The sequence below is a fragment of the Anabrus simplex genome, chromosome 3, assembly GCF_040414725.1.
Source record: "Anabrus simplex isolate iqAnaSimp1 chromosome 3, ASM4041472v1, whole genome shotgun sequence".
NCBI lineage: Eukaryota > Metazoa > Arthropoda > Insecta > Orthoptera > Tettigoniidae > Anabrus > Anabrus simplex.
This window is the reverse complement of record NC_090267.1, coordinates 510,662,733-510,682,809: the sequence shown is the minus strand read 5'-3', so window position 1 is coordinate 510,682,809 and position 20,077 is coordinate 510,662,733. Positions and strand designations below refer to the sequence as shown.

Below are 20,077 nucleotides of genomic sequence, written 5' to 3'. Positions count from 1 at the left end.
GTCTGGGTAATGGTGACTAATAATATCGTCAATATCTGCATCGAACTCAGGACATTACCAAAATTTAGCAAATATCGAGGAGTTGAGTAATATTACACAGCTACGATTTGATATTATTGCGATGACGCTCATCCAGTATGACAAAAGGCTCTAACCATCTCATACACTCAATTTTATTTTGTAGGAAGATATGTGGTTTACCTCGTGGTTCGATAATATTTTATGAAGACGCTATCGCCTATGGTTCTCTCACAAAAACAACAACTCGCACATACATCAAAATGATGATATATTATTCCTAAATATCCATTCATCATTGCACGCAACATCGCAGAAAATAGATTACATGTGCTTCTGTTCATAGAGACGCGAAGATTTGCCCCCAAATAGCACATAAAATCACCATAATCCATGCCACATTTCTCCACATGGCACAATGTGAGAGGTACAATAGCGAAAATAATTCGCAACATCCGTCCAAAATATCACAGGAAAATTCTCATAAATGACTGGAACCACATATAAATATAATAATCAGACAATGTCCTCCCTTAAAAGTATGAAATTGGATCCAAAATAAAGCTATCTTTATCGTTAGCGTAGCGTTAATATATCAGGTGAGCCTGGTCCCTCGTGCAAAATGTAGCAAACACTTCTGCCAAAATATAAGAGAAATACATTCTGAAGAATGAAAATATCACACGCACACAATCCTCAATATTATAGTAATTGAATGGAAACGTAAAATTCCTTAAAGGTTAGTTGATGGCTGATATTTAAACCGGATACTTGTCTAATGACATGACTTATTGAAACCCGCATGGTCGATGATGTTGACATACCGTCATCACGCACCTTAAAATCACATAGTAAGAGAAAATACAAATCCAACGTCGTATAACACAAGAAAATGACATGGTAAAGATACTAGAAATCTACTCAAACTACTGTTTAATCAATAATCCCTTCAAAAGAAAGTTAACTACTTATTACAGCTACATAGAACAGATAATACCCACTATAAATGAAATGTCGACTTAACTTGGATGTCTTGATGACCCTGGTCTCCTTCTAGGCTGGATTCATGGCATTAGGATGCTGTTGGCCTTGGTCCTGTCTTTTAGTACTGCATCCTGATCTGGGTGATGTCTCCAGGGCACACGAATTTCTTACTGTAGGTCTTCATTGCCTTGGCCGGTATTGAACTTCTATTGCTTGAGGTGCACTGAAACTTTCACAAAAATGTTGGTACAAATTCCCCACTTGTGGTTTCACAATTGACATGTAATGGTACGTACTTTCTTCCCAGACACTACTGACGTCTGTTATGACTTTAGATGGTCTGTTAAACTGCCAAGAAATGACACTGTTCTCCTCGTGGTGCAAGTAACAGCTGTGCAGGTCTATAAAACATCTCCTTGCGTAGTGGGCTTCCGAGCAGCGCGCGTAACCAGCAGATAAGCAAGAGTGAGAATATTCTAGTACAGGTCTGCCACCTATATTCTGAGCTCTGACGTCATACCTCGTGATTCAATTGACGTCCTGAATTACTCGACGTTGTAATTAACATGTCCCCTGATTTCTTGTTAATTAATTAGATAATTAATTCTACAATTAATTTAATTTCCAAATATTATTATTCATGCCTTCCTGAAATGTGATATCAAAGCTTTTATACACACTTGTTGGAGAATGTTTATTAAGACGTCGAATCTGAAGTTGTAATATGACGAAAGATTTTGAATGTAATACTTCTCGTGGATGAAGAGTTTAGCCGTATTAAAAATTTTCCCGTCTTCTCTTGCGGTGATAACATTGTCTCTCACCCCTCAACAGGTTATACAAAAGATAAACAAGAAAGTCATCCCTTTGTGTTCCGCTGCCGACACTCCGCGCGGAACACCTGGGGTAAATGAAATGTCGACTTAACTTGGATGTCTTGATGACCCTGGTCTCCTTCTAGGCTGGATTCATGGCATTAGGATGCTGTTGGCCTTGGTCTTATAAAATTCACTGCCATTTACAATAGACCTGAAATGTCACATTACTTTCATCCCATATTTTTCTATCTCTTGATTCCGTATATCTACTTGTTTTTGCACTTCCGTTTCATCCTCACCCCATACCACTATATCATCTGCAAACAACATGGCTTTTGTTGCCTGTCTTCCCAATCTCTGTTTAATGTTCTTATGAATTTCATTCATGACTATGATGAATAGTGTGGGGGATAGTACACTTCCCTGTCAGAGACCAGTTTCAACTTTAAACCGTTTTGTTTTTCCTATACTAGTCTTCACACTACTAACACAATTTTTGTACATAGCTTTTATCATTTGCACTTCCACTCTGTTTACTTGCTTTTTCCTTAATGTGTCCCATACCAATTGTCTGGGCACACTGTCATAAGCTTTCTCAATGTCAATAAATGTCATCACTATGTCTTTTCCATACTCCCATCTTTTCTCCATCATTTGTCTTAATGTAAAGATCAGGTCAATGTTGATCTGTCTTTCCTAAAACCATACTGTTCTTCTTCCATTTCTCTTTCAAGCTTCCTCCTCAGTCTTCCTTCCAATACTCTCTCAAATATCTTGGCTACATGGGCAATAAGGGTGATCCCTCTATAGTTACTACATTCCTTTTTATCACCTTTTTTAAATATTGGGATAATTAAACCCTTTCTCCACTCTTCTGGGATCTCTTTCTTCCTCCAGATTATTCTAAATAATCTATACAGGCACTGTAGCCCTATTGGTCCTGCTGCTTTTATCATTTCCGTAACTACCTCATCCATTCCTGCTGCTTTACCGCTCTTCATCTTTTCCTCTATTTCTAACATTGATATCTCCTTTTCTTGTTCTTTTTCTTTCCTCATTGTTTTTTCTTGCTCCTTCTCCTCTACCAGTTCACTGTATTTAATATTTAGCAATTCTGAGAAGTATTCTTCCCATCATTTTAGTATGTCGTCTCTTTGTGTCAATATCTGCCCTGTTTCTGTTTTTACAAATTTTGTATCTTCCCTATTTCATAAACTATTTTTCATCAAACCATTCAAAACCTTCTTACTTCCCTTTATATCCTCCTGCCCTGTTCTTGTGTTATTTTCTTCCATACCTTTTTGGCTTCTTTATATTTCTGCCAATTCTCTATGCTATTGCTATCTATCCACCTCCTCCAAGCCATTTGTTTCACTTTAACTGTTTCCTTTACTCTGCTGTTCCACCAAGGAGTTTCCTTTTCCTTTTTCCTCCCTGATAGTCTTCCATAGGTGTTTACTGCACACTTTACAAAATCATTTCTGAAACATGTCTATTCCTCTTCCACACTGTTCACGTCATCTTTGGGAATTTCTTTCTTGAGATCCTCTTGAAACTTTTCCCTTATTTCTTTCTCTTTTAACTTCCATCCCTTTATTTTTCTTTCCCTTTTTTCTATTAACTTCGTTATTTTACCAAGTCTTAATTTGGCTACCACCACTTTATGGTCTCCTTTGAAATCTGCTCTCGGCATTGCTGTCACATTTTCCAGTTGTCTACTACGTTTCTCCTTCTTCACCAGAACAATATCAATCATTGTCTTTGTCTTTCTATCACCCCAATGATATATAGTTATTTTTTGTGAATTCTTTTTTCTAAATCATGTATTGCCAACAATTAATCCATTCCTTCTACAAAAATTTATTACCAATCTCCTTCAACGTGGTTTCCATAACTACAGAGGCCAATTATCTCTTCTTTTCCCTGTCTGTTCCAACATGTGCATTCATGTCTCCCATTATTATAACCTCTTTGTCTTTAATATAACTTGCCAGTTCTTCTAGAAACTTCTAAACATTCAACTGCATTCCCCGATTGGGGTGCATAAACCTGTATAAAATCCTTGATTCCACTCTCAAGTCCACATATTGCGCTAGGTCTTCTCTCATTATAACACCAAGACCATTTGTTGCCATCTTTCCTCCACTCCAGTATCATTTATACGCTTTCTTCAATTCTTTTTTTTTGACCTTTCCCCCTCCATTTTGTCTCACTCATTCCCATCATTGCTATGTCTTTCTTCTCCATATACCCTATCAGTTCTTCTACCATACCATTCAAAGTCATGACATTGATGATACCGATTCTTGTGATGTCTGGTAGCCCACTTCTCACAGTTCTCCCAGAGCACCGGGAACTGCATGTCACTTCAGGGTGACGCCCTAGCATTTTCCGAGGCCTCGATTCACTCGCACTCATTTTTTAGGTTGTGTGTACAATGGGTTCGCCACTCCCAAAGGCATTTTATTACCTTCTGCCAGGTTCGAATTAGGCCGTCCCCAACATGGAGTCGGACGCCTTTTGTAGCCCTCCTCTGGAGTACAGATGCTACGGGTTTGCCTCTTCCGCCATCTCCACCATACTGAAGTCCATCTTCTCCGCCGTAGATGCCGTTGAGGTCTTCACCCATAACCCAGGGCAAAGGCCCTTCATATTTATGAGCCCTGGAGAGAGGCTGTCCCAGTATTTTAAAGCTCCCAGGAATTGGGCTACCTCTTGGTCTGCAGGTTGTATTGGGTATTTCAACCAGCCCTATGTACTGTAGGGACCTGCTGTCCACCACCTGGGGACCCGCTCTGTAGGGGTCAGGTTCTCCTGGTTACTTATTGAAAGTTAACCCCACCCACAAAGGCTGAGGTTATTTGCAGAGGCTGCATTGACACTTAGTGTTATTGATAATAGTAATTTGAAAATCAGTAAGGCTACTGGCTAACACAACTGTATCATCAGCAAAGCAGAATTTATTAATGACATTGCCATTGAACTTGATGCCTAGGTTAACATCCTTAACAGCTTCTCTACACACGGCCTCAGAGTAGATATTTAAAAGGAGAGGGGACAGGACACAACCCTGTCACACACCTCTCCGTATAGCTATGTCCTCCAGTTGTGGTTGCCTCTACTATGGCCTCTGTTGTTTGGTTCCATGAGAGATGAATGATGATATGTAGATCACCAGCATCAATGCCAGTACTTTTTAAAATCTTGGCATGTTTTGCATGAGATGTGCAATTGTAAGCTTTTTGACAGTTGATGAAACATGCGTTCACATCGACATTCATATCGAAGCATCTATGAGTCAAAACATTAAAAAAACAGAGCCTCGCAAGTTCTCAGTCCAGTTTTTATAACCAGACTGGCCAACCAAACTGGGTATGACCAGTTTGGCTTTCATATTTCGCGTAGATACGTGTGTGGATATGTAGGAATTCCGTTCAGATATGGGACTTGAGGCTGATCACATTATGATGCCAAAACCAAACCAAACCCCATGGTACTACAGCCCTTGAAGGGCCTTGGCCTACCAAGTGACCGCTGCTCAGCCTGAAGTCCTGCAGATTACGAGGTGTCATTTGGTCAGCACGACGAATCCTCTCGGCCGTTATTCTTGGCTTTTTAGACCGGGGTCGGTATCTCACCGTCAGGCAGCTCCTCAATTCTAATCACGTAGGCTGAGTGGACCTCAAACCGGCTCTCAGGTCCAGGTAAAAATCCCTGACCTGGCCGGGAATCGAACCCGTGGCCTCCGGGTAAAAGGCAGGCACGCTACCCCTACACCACGGGGCCGGCTACATTATGATGCACTAGTGTTTATTTTTAGGTAGGGTAATGAAAGTTGATCTTAACAAGTCAGATGGAATTCTCCCAGGTTTATATACTGCATGGAATAGTGCAGTTTGTAGGTCTAGCTAGGCCTCTGTCATCTCTTTGAGTTTGAGAGTTTCTGCATGAATCTGTCTGAATTCCGAGCTTTACCGTTCTTCTGGAGCATGATTGTACGCAATACTTCCTCTACGTCTTGCTCCGTTGCATTCATCGATATGTGGTGGTTTGTCTGGCTGCACATCATTAAACTCTCAACATATTTCTTCATGCACTTCGACTTTTCTTCAGCTCCTACCACGATAACACTATTGACATTCCTCAATATAGGCTTTACTTGTCTTGCAAGTTCCAAGTGAACAAGTCACGAGATATTCTATTTCTCTGCATTAGATATTATAATTATTATAATTCTGTTCAAGTTTGTTCACTGAAGAATAGATTGAATGCTTTTCTAATGGAATGTTCATCATATATTCTTCATTGAAAACATTTCCTTCTTGTCTAAGAATATTGTTAATCTCATACTAATGTCTCAACCATTAAATATGTAACTTTCTTTGTAATTGTTGCAGGTGAGAGTAAACTGCCTGGTGTGTGTGGGGAAACTTCTAGAACATCTGGATAAATGGTTAGTTCTGGATGAAGTGTTGCCATTTTTGCCTCAAGTGCCATCACGTGAACCTGCTGTACTGATGGGTATTCTTGGTATGTCAGTTGTATTTTACTCTGTATTTAATATGCATGGTTTGTATTTTATGTGGTTTTCTGCAAAAGCTTTGTTTCACTTTAATGCAAAATTAAATGCCATGTACCCACTACATCGAATAATCCATGCATTTTAGGAGAGAATTTCACAAATGGCTTTAAATAGTGTTGTGGTGGCAGTTTTGTATTACCTTGTTTTCCTGTCCTTGTGTTTTAAATTTTATTGTGACCTGTTTGCCTGTTATATTGACCACGCTCCGCTACCAAATCGATGATAAAGGAACCTAACGAGGAAACTACATATAGGATCAGACTTTTATACCTTACTGGAGATTTATAGAAATTTATTAAGTAAAAAAGCAAGGGGCAAAGACAAGCATGCTTTTCAAGTTTTCAAGCAATATTTGAAGACATTTAGCTTTAAAATAATAATAATAATAATAATACCCGTGTGGGGATTTACCGGTTACCTCCATCGGGCGCGTCCCATTGGAATTGGGGAAGCTCGCTGGCTCTGCCGCCAGCAGATTCAGAGGGTAGTAGGGAAAAAAAATACCACCGTGAAAAAAAAAAACTGGTCCCTTGCCAGGGTTACGGGGAAGACTGGTAAATGACCAGAAGCCAGAAAACATCTTGAGGCAACCTCTAGGGCTAACAACCCTAGTTGTAAAAGGATGGGTACCCGTCCAAAGCAAAGTCAAGTCAAAAAGCATGATGGCACAACATTTCAAGAAACATACCCCATGGGGTAAATCTTCGGATAAATCCCTCGTCGTGAACGCCACGGCGCACGAGTCTCGTTCGGATTCTGGGGGAGACTCGACATCATGCAAGAGACGAGTCGGAGCGTCTCAGTGTACCCCGAAGAGTCAAAAACTCGGGCCAAAATCTAAAACCTTTCTAGCAACTTTCATCATAAATTCACTTACACAAACAGGCAAGCTGAAAACCCTCACCAAAGCTCTTCACGAAAATCAGATATCCATAATGGCCCTACAGGAAACAAGGTACCCAGATGAAGAGATTTTTGAATCCGAAGGGTACCGATTTTTCAAGAGCAAAGCGCAAAGAGGAATCCTCAATGGAGCTGTGATGCTTGGAACCACGTTTGCTGTTAGAACCAAGATCCTTAAATCGGTTGCAAATTTTGAACCTGTGAATGACAGATTGTCTATACTCACAATTAAATGCGCGAACAAAACCTACGCCCTAGTTAACACACATGCTCCTACAAACGATAAGAACAAGTCTAATCCAGACGAAGTTGATAATTTCTGGGACCTACTGGACGAAAAATTAAACAAAATTCCCAAACACCATGTCAAGCTTCTTTTGGGTGACTTCAATGGCCAACTAGGTCGTGAACAAACGTACAAGAAAGTTATAGGAAATCACCCTGCTCACAAAAGAACCAATCCCAACGGCAAAAGACTGGTGTCCATTTGCGAAAATCACAACCTGCAGGTCATGTTGACCCACTTTCGCAATCTACCCAGAAAGCAAATGACTTGGCGTTCTCCCATCCAAGCTCTCGGAGAGTTCCAAATTGATCATGTTGCAATCTCCAGGAGAAACAGCCCTGAGATTGTGAATGTCAAGGTAAAAAAAGGCATCAATGTGGCCTCAGATCATTATATGTCTCTTATCAAATTCAAACCAATTCCCGCAAACACAAGGAAGACAATCGAACAGATCACACGCTTCGACAATGATAAACTTCGGCAAAGGATCGAGGAGTTCCAGGAGAAGGCTAGACGAAATGACTGTGACTTTAACAATGCCAAAAGTCTCCTTGTTGAGTCCACCAGAGACGTTGCAGAAATCAAGAGAAGCAAAAATCATGCCTGGTGGAATGGTACCTGCGAATCAGTCCTCCAAGAAAGACTCAATGCGGGGAAACAGTACTACTCTATGAAATCAGAAAATGATTGGGAAACCTACAAAACCCAACGTGCCCAAGCAGCTAGGGTATTCAGAACTGAGAAACGTAAATACGAAAAATCTCTCATTGAAAAGATAGAACAAAACTTTAGGAAGAATGAAAGCAGAGAGTACTACAGAGCCTTCAAACGCAAACTCACTGGCTATAAACCACCATCTCTATGCTTTGAGCGAAAGGACGGCACACTGGCGACGTCAGATGAAGAAAATTGCAGCATTCTGGCAGATTACATCAAGAATTTACTTAATTGCTCTAAACCGCAAAGCGCCATTGAGACCAAGGAACCCTTACTCAGGTACCCAGATTCCAGACCACCCAACAGAGATGAAATCAAGCGCCACATTGCACATCTCAAAAAAAACAAAGCGCCGGGGGAAGACTCAGTAGTAGCAGAACTATGGAAATATGCCCCAGAGGAATCACTTGATATCTTGCAAAAGCAAATAGAAGAAATTTGGAACAAGGAGACCCTACCCGAAGATTGGAAAATAGCTTTGATCCATCCATTACACAAAAAAGGCAGCATGAAGAACATCAACAACTACAGAGGAATATCTTTGCTACCCGTGACTTACAAAATTCTATCACTTGCCATCCTGGAGTGTTTAGAAGCACAAGTCGAACATCAAATAGGTGAATACCAAGGAGGGTTCAGAAAAGGTACCTCAACAGCTGAACAGATCCAAAATCTCAAAACGATCACCAGATATTGTACACTAAGATCCAAGCAGTATGTGTCTGTCTTTGTGGACTTTAAGAAAGTGTACGACTCCATTGACCGGGAAGTCCTGCTAAACATCTTAAATGAATTTGGAGTTGATTTGAAACTGCTGGCATTAATTAGAGCCACCCTGACCGATACAAAATCGAAGGTGAAGTTCCACGGATGTCTCTCGCATTCCTTTGACATCAAAACAGGAGTCCAACAAGGTGGTGGGCTATCCCCGATACTCTTCAACTGTGTTCTTGAAAAGATCATCAGAATCTGGCGGGTGAGATTACAGGAAACCAACTACAGTCCATTGAGAATAGGAACCAAATCCAAGGGGATCGCAACAGACTGCTTAGCATTTGCCGATGATATTGCTGTTCTCTCAAACGACATAGAAACCGCTAGAGCTCAAGTTGAAATTTTAAAGGAAATTGCCGAACAAACTGGTTTGCAGATATCGTTTGAGAAAACAGAAGTAATGACTAACATCAAAGAGGCTCCACCAAAACTCCATACAAAATACGGGGACATCACCCGAGTAGACAAATTCAAATACCTGGGTGAGATCATCATGAAAAATGGACTGGACAAAGAAGCACTTCAGGAGCGAGTACGCAAACTGGAAATAGCCTACCAAACATCCCGCACAATCTACAACAAAAAATGCCTTTCCCAAAACACCAAGATACGTCACTATGAAACAGTTCTGAAGCCAGTAGTTCTATATGCAGCCGAAACCCTGTCTCTAAATGCCAACAAAGGACTCCTTGAAGAACTGGAGAAAAGAGAACGCAAAATTGTGAGAGGAATCTTGGGATCAAAGTACAGAAATGGAATCCATCAAAAGAGATCCAACAAGGAAGTCTACACAAAATAGAGAAAATTACCGACACAGTCAGAAAAAGACGGGCACGATTTTACGGTCATCTGAAAAGAATGGACGGAAGAAAGTTAACTAAAGAAATCTTTCAAGTTTTTGATTCAAACCCCAAAACCACAATTCCCTGGTTTAGAAATACCAAAGAAGACCTGCAAATGCTACATATCTCAGCTGAAGACGCCCTTAACAGAGATCTCTTCCGCAAGAAAATATTGACGAACGGGCTAAACCAAGACGAGCAACCGAAGAGAAGACACGGTGCCCCTTGGACAGAGGCGCGTGAGCAGGCCCACTCACAAAGAATGAGGGAAATTTGGGCTCTAAAGAAGGCCAAGTTCAGTGTCAAATGCAACAAGACTTAACATTGTCCTTGATGGCCCCTGCGAATTATATAATAATAATAATAATAATAATAATAATAATAATAATAATAATAAAAAAAAAATAATGAACTTTAAGGATTTAGTCATGTACCTTTGTCAGGGTGTTCAGCACTTACCAATGCCCAAAAGCTCAAAGGGGTAAATTTAAATTACATTAGTTTGTAGAGAATTGTTACTTTTCAGAGGGGTTCTCAAAAACAAACTTAAGACGTGAGTACTCTAAATGCATACAAATGTTGTTGGCAAACACATGCTCTGGTTTGAGTTAGGATAATCAAATTTTACTCCTAAGTGGATACTTTTTCGATTGCAATTGGGCTAGCCCCATAGTACAGGTAAGATACCTAACATGAAACAAAAAATCTAAAGAAAAGGGTACAATACAACAAAAAATCTTACCAGTTGTTGTCATTACTTGTATTACTTGTACTATGACTGCTACTTTTCAACATTTTCCCACTCTCTCCCAGTAGAAAACATTAAACAGTTGTAACTTATAAAATAATTGATGATACCTCATAATGTGTGCATATTTGAAATCTACACATCAATTCCTTTCACATAAAATGCAACTTACTTGCAATCAAGGATTGTTACCAAGCTTTTAGGAAGATGCAGGCTACAGTGGTTTGGACACGTTATATGGATGGACAGAACAAGAACAGCAAGGAATTACTTTGACTGAGAAGTGAAAGGGAGCAAGGCCAGTGGGGAGGCCAAGAAATCGATGGATAGACACAGTGAAATCGGAGGTGAGCAAGAGGAATGTCAAGAGGGAGGACATAGAGGAACAGAAACTATACTTTGACAGGAAGAAGTGGTGAGCGCTTGTATACCACACCCGGGAAACTGGACCTGGAAAATGATGATGATTACAACTTGCATTAAGTCTATCGTGAGAAGAGATGTGCAAATGTAGAGTTCATTTGGTCTTTGTCTCTCCTTTCTATTGCCCACTGAAGCCTGCCACCATGCTATTCCTTTTGTTCGGTTGTTTGTTTGTTTGTTTCCCTATCTTCATTCCTGATTTTGAGGATTTATGTACAATTTTATTTAAACTGTTGTAGGAATCTATAAACTGGCACTGACTCACAAGAAACTGGGAATTACCAAAGAGCTGATGGCAACTAAGATCCTTCCTTTCCTGATGCCACTCAGCATTGAAAATGGACTGACACTGAATCAGTTTAATGCGCTAATGGCTGTCATCAAAGAGATGGTGAATCGTGTGGAGGGGGAGCATCGGACCAAGTTGGAACAGCTCAACTCCATACAGCAGGAACAAAAGTGAGTCAGAAGGATTTTACTTTAGTTATGAAAAAGTGTATTTTTAAGTCGCACCAGTAAAAGACACTATTTTCAGTTTTCTTTCTTTAAATTGCTACTTCAAATTCATTGTGCCACTTTTCTCTACCGGGTGAGTTGGCCGTGCGTTTAGGGGCGCGCAGCTGTGAGCTTGCATCTAGGAGATAGTGGGTTCGAACCCCACTGTCGGCAGCCCTGAAGATGGTTTTCCGTGGTTTCCCATTTTTACACCAGGCAAATGCTTAATTAAGGCCACGGCCGCTTCCTTCCCACTCCTAAGCTTTTCCTATCCGATCATCGCCATAAGACCTATCTGTGTCCTTGCAACGTAAAACAAATAGCAAAAAAAAAACTTCAAAACTTTACATAATACTAGATGGTGCACACTTTGTCAACAGGACAATTACTTTGCGATTACATTTTTATCCCCTCGTTGTTCTCGAGATTTTGAGGCATGTGCCTCTCCCTGCCATCAGATTGTTACGTCCTCGATTCCTGTCTCTCTAACCATTTGCAGTTTAATCAGTTTTACATTATTACTGCTACCTTCTTTTCCACTATAAAAAGCAAGTACAGTGAAACCTTGTTAGTGTGTTCTCGCTTAGCACAGCATAAATTCGAAGTCCTGATTCACGTCGTTTTAAATTTATATTAAAGTACCTCACTTATCACGTCACAAATTTTCGCTATTACTGCTTAGTATGATCACATTTTACCTAACCCTGAAAATGTTCTTTGTCATCCCTTGTGAAAAGAACTAGATTTCCAACACAGATAAGAGCCCGTGCCACAGGAGGCAGGTTGGGGAAAGTTGTGCAAAAATGAGAAAAGGCTTTGAATTCCTGAACTTCACTGGGTAAATTACACCTTTGGAGAGCAAGTCATTAGTGTCGGGGAAAGTAATTAATATTTAATATTAAATACAAGGCGTACATACGATTTTAAGAATAGAGAAATTCACTGTCACTACAAGGTTTCACCTTTAGCATAATGCGAAAGAGGAAGTGTTCTTTGTATGCAGTCGAACAGATGGCATAGTGAACAATGTGAGCCACAGATTTCACAAACACAGTCGCTGGGTACCTGGTGAAAACCTTTCTTATTACAAATACGGTGATGAAAGCCGTGAATTGCTCCTCTCGTATGGAGGTGACATAGCTCAAAACGGGCTCTTTTCCATACATCATTGTTCATGGTGGGAGTATTAAAGAATGCTGAGTCTATTTCTGCAGTTTTCTGGAGTCGTTCATCTAGGAACCTTTTTGGTAGCTGGGGTTGGTGTCAGATTATAAGTTGTCATCAAGTCTTCAATGAAGGAAGTTGTTCCTGCTAGCTGGCATACAAGTCAATTTGGTGAAAACTTTGAGCTGCAAAGTGCTCTTTTTATGTATCTGGCTTAATTTTGTCCATTGTTTACAGATTTCTGTATGAAAGGTACGGCCGTGTTGTCTCGATTGCATACGATGCTACTGGTGCAACTGTCAGCTGACATTGCTGTTCTTAGTGAAAGGGATTTTAGATTGCGAATCTCCATTGCAGGCTTTATCGCAGCCACTGTTCTGTCTTCAGTGTGCCTTGTGAAAGTGAATCCAGTGACTTGTAGAGTTGCCCCTAAATATTTGAAAGATTTGACTATTTCTATTGTTTGGTTTCCACAGGTAAACATATCCATTGATGACAGTTTCCCTCCTTTCCGTAACTTCACGACCCTCGTCTTACTCTGGTTTATATGCATGTCGTTCTTTTGAGACCATTCCACTAGTCTCTTGCTGTTGCTCACTATAACCATATCATCTGCATGTAAGTACATACAGTAAAACCTCGTTAATTCAAAGTCGTTGGGGTGCAAAAATCAGACTTTGAATTATGTGATTTCGAATTAACTGCCAACTTGTAGTTCAGATATGCCAACCCTTGCTGCGTCACAAAATATTCTTAAGACCTGTTACCGCGTGCAGTTAACCTTGATACACAGTTTAAACCTTTCAGATGCCATAGAAAAAAGCTATTTCTAAAATGTATCCAACAAGGTGAATTTACAATATTCAAATAACGCATTTGGACAACTCACTGACAAACATAACCTCACGCAACAAAAGAAAAAAAAGCATGATTCCAAGACGAGAAGAAATATATGCTAGCTCCCCTGTGCAAGTCCTTTATTCATTGAATTACTGTACTGTATATATTTTAGATGTCCTGTACTTGCACGGAAAGTACGTACCCGATGTCCTCAAAACATCGTGGCTTATCGAACTTTTCTATGACGAGGGGAGAAAGTCTCTCGCTTCAGTCTGCAGTACAAGTTTACAGCACAGTACAGTTAAAATTGAAATAATTGAAAAATAGATTCAACCTATTCAATACAAAAGAATAAGAAATGTAGTAAATTACATTCTCATTTAATAATAAGTAGAAATGGTACCGGTTTCGACCCTAGTCCAGGTCATCGTCAGCCGATTAAAACGTGAAAAACAATGCATAGGAAAAGGAAAAGTTTAAGTACACTCCGGATCAGTAGAAGAGGCGATATAAATGAACGGGGGTAGACAATGTAAAACTCAGAAGAAGTAAAATGAAAGTCAGTCAAAAGAAAACAGTGCGCAATTCTCTGAGCGGCAGCGTGGCACATGCAGCGCTAGGCGAAGTCCCACAATGTTTACGATCAGCGGAGAACGGTTAAATGAGCAAGTTTTTAAACACTGTCAGGCACAAAGTCACATCACAATCGAACACATACGAAGATCCATGATCGTGCAGGAGTTGAAGACGAGTAGGTCCATTGAAGCAACTTGCCAGCTCCCGGTGATCAGCGCGACACATTCAATAACAGGCAATGTGGTTTCAAACGCCAAAGTGAAATGGAGAATAGCTTGAAGATCCAGTAATTTACTTCGGTCGCGGGAAAGTAAGTATATAGATAAATATAATACAATTCAATATAATTGTTTTTTTTACGTCAACTTTTCTAAGTATTCTATAGGAACACAATTACTTATCCAATTATATTGAATTGTATTATATTTATCTATATACTTACTTTCCTGCGACTGAAGTAAATTACTGGATCTTCAAGCTATTCTCCATTTTACTTTGGTGTTTGAAGCCACAGTGCCTGATATTGAATGTGTCGCTCTGATCACCGGGAGCTGGCAAGTTGCTTCAATGGACCTATTCGTCTTCAACTCCTGCACGATCATGAATCTTCGTATGTGTTCGATTGTGATGTGACTTTGTGCCTGACAGTGTTTAAAAACTTGCTCATTTAACCGTTCTCCGCTGATCGTAAACATTGTGGGACTTTGCCTAGCGCTGTATGTGCCACGCTGCCACTCAGAGAATTGCGCACTGTTTTCTTTTGACTGACTTTCATTTTACTTCTTCTGAGTTTTACATTGTCTACCCCGTTCATTTATATCGCCTCTTCTACTGATCCGGAGTGTACTTAATCTTTTCCTTTTCCTATGCATTGTTTTTCATGTTTTAATCGGCTGACGATGACCTGGAATAGGTTCGAAACCGGTACCATTTCTACTTATTATTAAATGATAATGTAATTTACTACACTTCTTATTCTGTTGTATTGAATAGGTTGAATCTATTTTTCAATTTTTCAATTATTTCAATTTTAACTATGATATTCTTCAATACGGAACAATGAAATTTTTAACTTTAAAAGCACAGTACAGTGACTCTATCCTTGTACGATTTCCCGCTATGGTACTTCTCTCGAAATTCTTCTCATAATCGCCGCGCCACAAAGTATTCTAAGACCCATTAATGCATGCAATCACCTTGATTCACAGTTTAAAACTTTTAAATGCCTTGGAGAAAGCTATTTCCAAAAAGTATGCAACAAGATGCTTTTACATTATTCAAGTAATGCACTTGGGTAAATCATTGCAAACATAACCTTACACAACGTAAGAAAAACACATACAATTCAAAGACGAGGGCAAATTATGCTGGCTCTGTTGTGCAAATGCTTTATTTTTTGGTTTACTGTACTTTTTGCATTGTTTTTAGATGCCTTGTGGTATCACGGGAAGTGCCTTACACCCTTAAAACAAAGTAGCTTATCGAACTTTGCTATGATGAGGAAAGAAAGTCTCTCGCTTCCATGTGTGTTGCAACACTATGATGACCCCCACCCTTGTACGAATTCCCAGCTGGCACTCTCTCCTTTAAAACCAAATCCGTTTGGGCTCGGCATTAAAAAAATGCAGTTTCATTTGCATTTAGAGTATTGTTCGGTGCGTATGAACTGATTATATGTGCACTTTTTCATCAACTGTCAGCATCACCAGTGTTCACGGATTCTACTTCTCCGCACACTGCCTGCTACGTGATATTGTGGCATTCCTTAAAACGTTGAATACTAAAAAATTACGATTTTACTCAAACTTAGCAAATATGAAGCACACTATAGACGCACCGAAGTGAGTGAAAGTACAGAAAACTACCCCAGCAGGTTCCGGAAGACGCATTCTATCATGACCCGGATAAATTTTGAATTTAAATTACTCTGAAAAATACTAACTTTTTAAAACGTTGATGCAGTTTTGAATTAAAAGTCTGAATTTCAGTAATGGCGACCGACACTGTTCTTCAAATTACGAAATATCTGTATTTCGAATTAAACACTTTAAATAACGTGCAAAACCATACCTCATGTTTCCAGGAACGGGAGCTGTTTCGAATCGGGCGGGATTTTGAATTATCGAGGTTCTACTGTATTCACATCTTCAGTTACTACCTTTTGTACTACATCATGGGGCTCAGGGGGTCACCTTATAGTACGCCATTCATTTGTATGATGCCTCTTGACTGAAAAAAGTACAGTTTTGCTCTCTGGTTTCCAGTGATATTCTGAATAACCCAGTGAGCCTGTCTGTGCTTGTATTTCGCATTCCATTCAGAAGTTAGAAATGAATTCTGTGTTCAGTGATGCAGTGGAGGGTTTACATATAATTTTAAAAAAATATTTGTTTAATGTCAACCTAGTCAATACTTACAATTACCACTATTGTGGTTAAATGATCATAAATAATTGAAAAATCGTGAACATGTTTCGCCCTTCTTAACGGGCATCATCAGCACTATGTACAACTTTAAAAATAATAGTTACATTTAAGACTGTCTTACAATAATCAATCATGTAAGATTGGAATAAAATGTGACATTGAATGTAACCAAGGCTGATAAAGGAGGCTCAATAGTTCTGTTAGATAAACATGCTTATATCCAAAAAACAGAAGATTTTCTTAATGATAATAATTATACAATAGTAAACAAAGACCCAATAGTAAGAATACAATGAAACTTAAAATCATTATTAAAAAAATCAACATTTCTTTTTAATGACCAAGAACAACAAAATCTCATTAACATGAATCCTAGCCTCCCTAAAGCTAAAGCCCTCCCCAAAATTCATAAGAAGGATGTCCCTATACGTCCAATTATTAACTGTCATAACAGCCCAACCTACAAAATTTCTAAATATATCCATAACTTTCTCAAAAGAGACTATATCTTTAACAACAAGCATCCAATAAAAAATTCTATTGATTTTTGCGAAACCCTTAACGAATTTAACTTGCAGTCCCATCATATAATGTGCTCTTTCGATATAGTCAACATGTATTCAAATATTCCGATTAAAGACACCACTAATATTATTTACAATAATATCAGTAAACACAGTAATCTCAGTAAAATGGAAATCGAAGAATTTATGACTATACTAAAATTTACATTGGATAATAATTATTTCACCTTTGATGGTAAAATCTACAAACAGAATGGATTGGCGATGGGAGATCCCATTTCAGGTATCCTAGCCGATATCTATATGGATACGATAGAACACACGAAAATTAAAACCTACATAAAAGAAATTATTTATGGTTGAGGTTTGTGGATGACACATTTGTCATAATTGACAAGAATACCACCAATAGTAATGATATATTGGACGAATTAAACAAGATTAACCCCAGTGTAAAATTTACGAAAGAGGATGAAGATGAAAACTCTTTAAACTTTTTGGATATAAAAGTTACACCTACACACTCGTCAATTACAATAAATAATTCTTCGCTACATCCTGGAACACAAAAACAGACATCTTTTTACAGCCTAATATATCGAGCCTTAAGAATCCCCTTATCTCCCAAAAATTTGAGAACTGAATTGAATTACATAAGAAACCTTGCAGTAACCAATAGATACAAAATTGAAATGATAAACCGTCTGATATATAAGATAAAAAACAAACTGTCCACTAACCTCAAACCGGATAAACCTAGCAAAAATAAATATGCCGTTTTCACTTATAATAGCCCAATGATCCACCAAATTACCAATAATTTCAACAAACATAATGTAAACATAGCTTACAGAACAACCAATACTACGCAGAACATATTTTTTAATTATAATAAAATAAATAATAATAACAGCAAATATCAGAATTCAGGAGTTTATAGGTTGACTTGTTCACAGTGTGATTATTCATACGTTGGTCAAACTGGGCGAAGTTTTATTACAAGGTATTTGGAACATTTCAATGCCGAAAAACATAACAAATATTCCACTATGAGTACACACATGAAGGAAACAGGCCACCATTTTACTACAATAGAAAAAGATCTAACAATAATAAAGAATACTAACAAGGGAAAACTGCTAAACGAATTTGAAAATATCTATATTTATTTGGACAAAACGTTTAATAAGGATTATAACCTTAATGACGACATGGAAATTAAGAGTCCTTTGTACACATTAATACCTAAGTTGTTGAAAACAGTTATCCCAAATCAAAAGAGAATCCCGCATATTTTAAAAATTACCAATACAACAACTCCAAACACGCCCCCAGATACCGTACCTATAATTCCCCCTCCGAATAATCCCCTTCCCATATCGACACCAGTATGTACCAATCCCCCCAGTTCTTCCCTCCCTCAACTCGTCCTCCTCCCTCCGCCACACCCATACAATACACGTAGTAGAAACGCCAGTCAGATTACCGCTAGCAACAGAACAAGTTAGACACTCTACGGCATTCGAGTAAGTACGCATTTTTACGTAACCCATAATAATAATAATAATAATAATAATAATAATAATAATAATAATAATCGTATGGCCTCAGCTACCGTGTGCAGACATTTCAATTTGACGCCATCTGGCTGGCTGTCTGCTCGTCAATTTCGACGTTCCGTTTTACTCTAGGCCCCCACTAGATGGCAGACCGAGTAAACCGAAACTCTCTTGGGCGTCTATGGCTGAGATTTAATGAATTTTGTCGGGTAAACACCAAATGTGTCACCAGAGATCTTTTACATGCCGACATCGTACGACATGGAGTGTCGAATGGACTTTTTTCCGCCCTTCAAAAATCCGACTACCTCTGCCGGGTTTGAACCCGCTATCTTGGGATCCGGAGGCCGACACTCTACCGCTGATCCACAGAGGCATACGTAACCCATAACCGTATACAACCACAACTGTTATTTTTGTACATACACTTTAAATGCATTTTTTAATATTTTTCTTTACAGTCTATCCAACATTCTAATCATTGAAAATTTACACAATAGAGGGGATACTACAATTATATTGATAAATATCTTCAATCCAGTGCATTGTCGTGAATTTACGACATGTATTTTTAATTCAACGTATTCTTATTCGACTGGTTACATAACCAATTTAACTCAAGAAGAATTACCATGATCATCCCTGACCTAATCTTCTACTACATGATTAATTAGAGCCCTTGTTTTGTATATATTTTGTTCTTCGAATTTCTACTTGCTGATGAATACAGTTTAATATGGACCTTCACCAATGTTAAAGAAAATGGATCCATTTCAATTTCAGACGAATGCCGTTTGACAATCTTCCTACCAACATTAACATATATATTTTTTAGACTAGATTATGAGATTGACCTACAATTGTTTTAACTTGTTGTTTATAAGATTTACTTATAACTTTTTAATAATGGTATCAAAAACAACTTTTAATGTCACATTTTATTCCAATCTTATATGACTGATTATTGTAAGACAGTCTTAAATGTAACTATTATTTTTAAAGTTGTTCATAGTGCTGATGATGCCCGTTAAGAAGGGCGAAACATGTTCACGATTTTTCAATTATTTATGATCATTTAACCACAACAGTGGTAATTATAAGTATTGACTAGGTTGACATTAAACGAATATTTTTTTAAAATTATATGTAATCACTGTCGTCAATACGGACCAAATATGAGATTAATGACTTGTAACATACCACTTAGTCGAGCAGCTTTTCTTCTTTCTCTCAATTCTTCCCAACCCAAACTTTGCAACATTTTTGTAACGCTACTCCTTTGTCGGAAATCACCCAGAACAAATCGAGCTGCTTTTCTTTGGATTTTTTCCAGTTCTTCAATCAGGTAATCCTGGTGAGGGTCCCATACACTGGAACCATACTCTAGTTGGGGTCTTA

The 20,077-nt window shown here is 38.7% G+C and overlaps 1 protein-coding gene across 1 annotated transcript in view; it reads left to right on the top strand.

Moving 5' to 3' along the window:
- LOC136867497 (SCY1-like protein 2) overlaps positions 1-20,077 on the top strand; it is a 139,953-nt gene that overhangs the window by 77,277 nt on the left and 42,599 nt on the right. The window contains exons 10-11 of the mRNA XM_067144706.2: positions 6,218-6,350; positions 11,335-11,554. Coding sequence (XP_067000807.2) covers positions 6,218-6,350; positions 11,335-11,554 — 353 coding nt within the window. The remainder of the gene's footprint in view (positions 1-6,217; positions 6,351-11,334; positions 11,555-20,077) is intronic.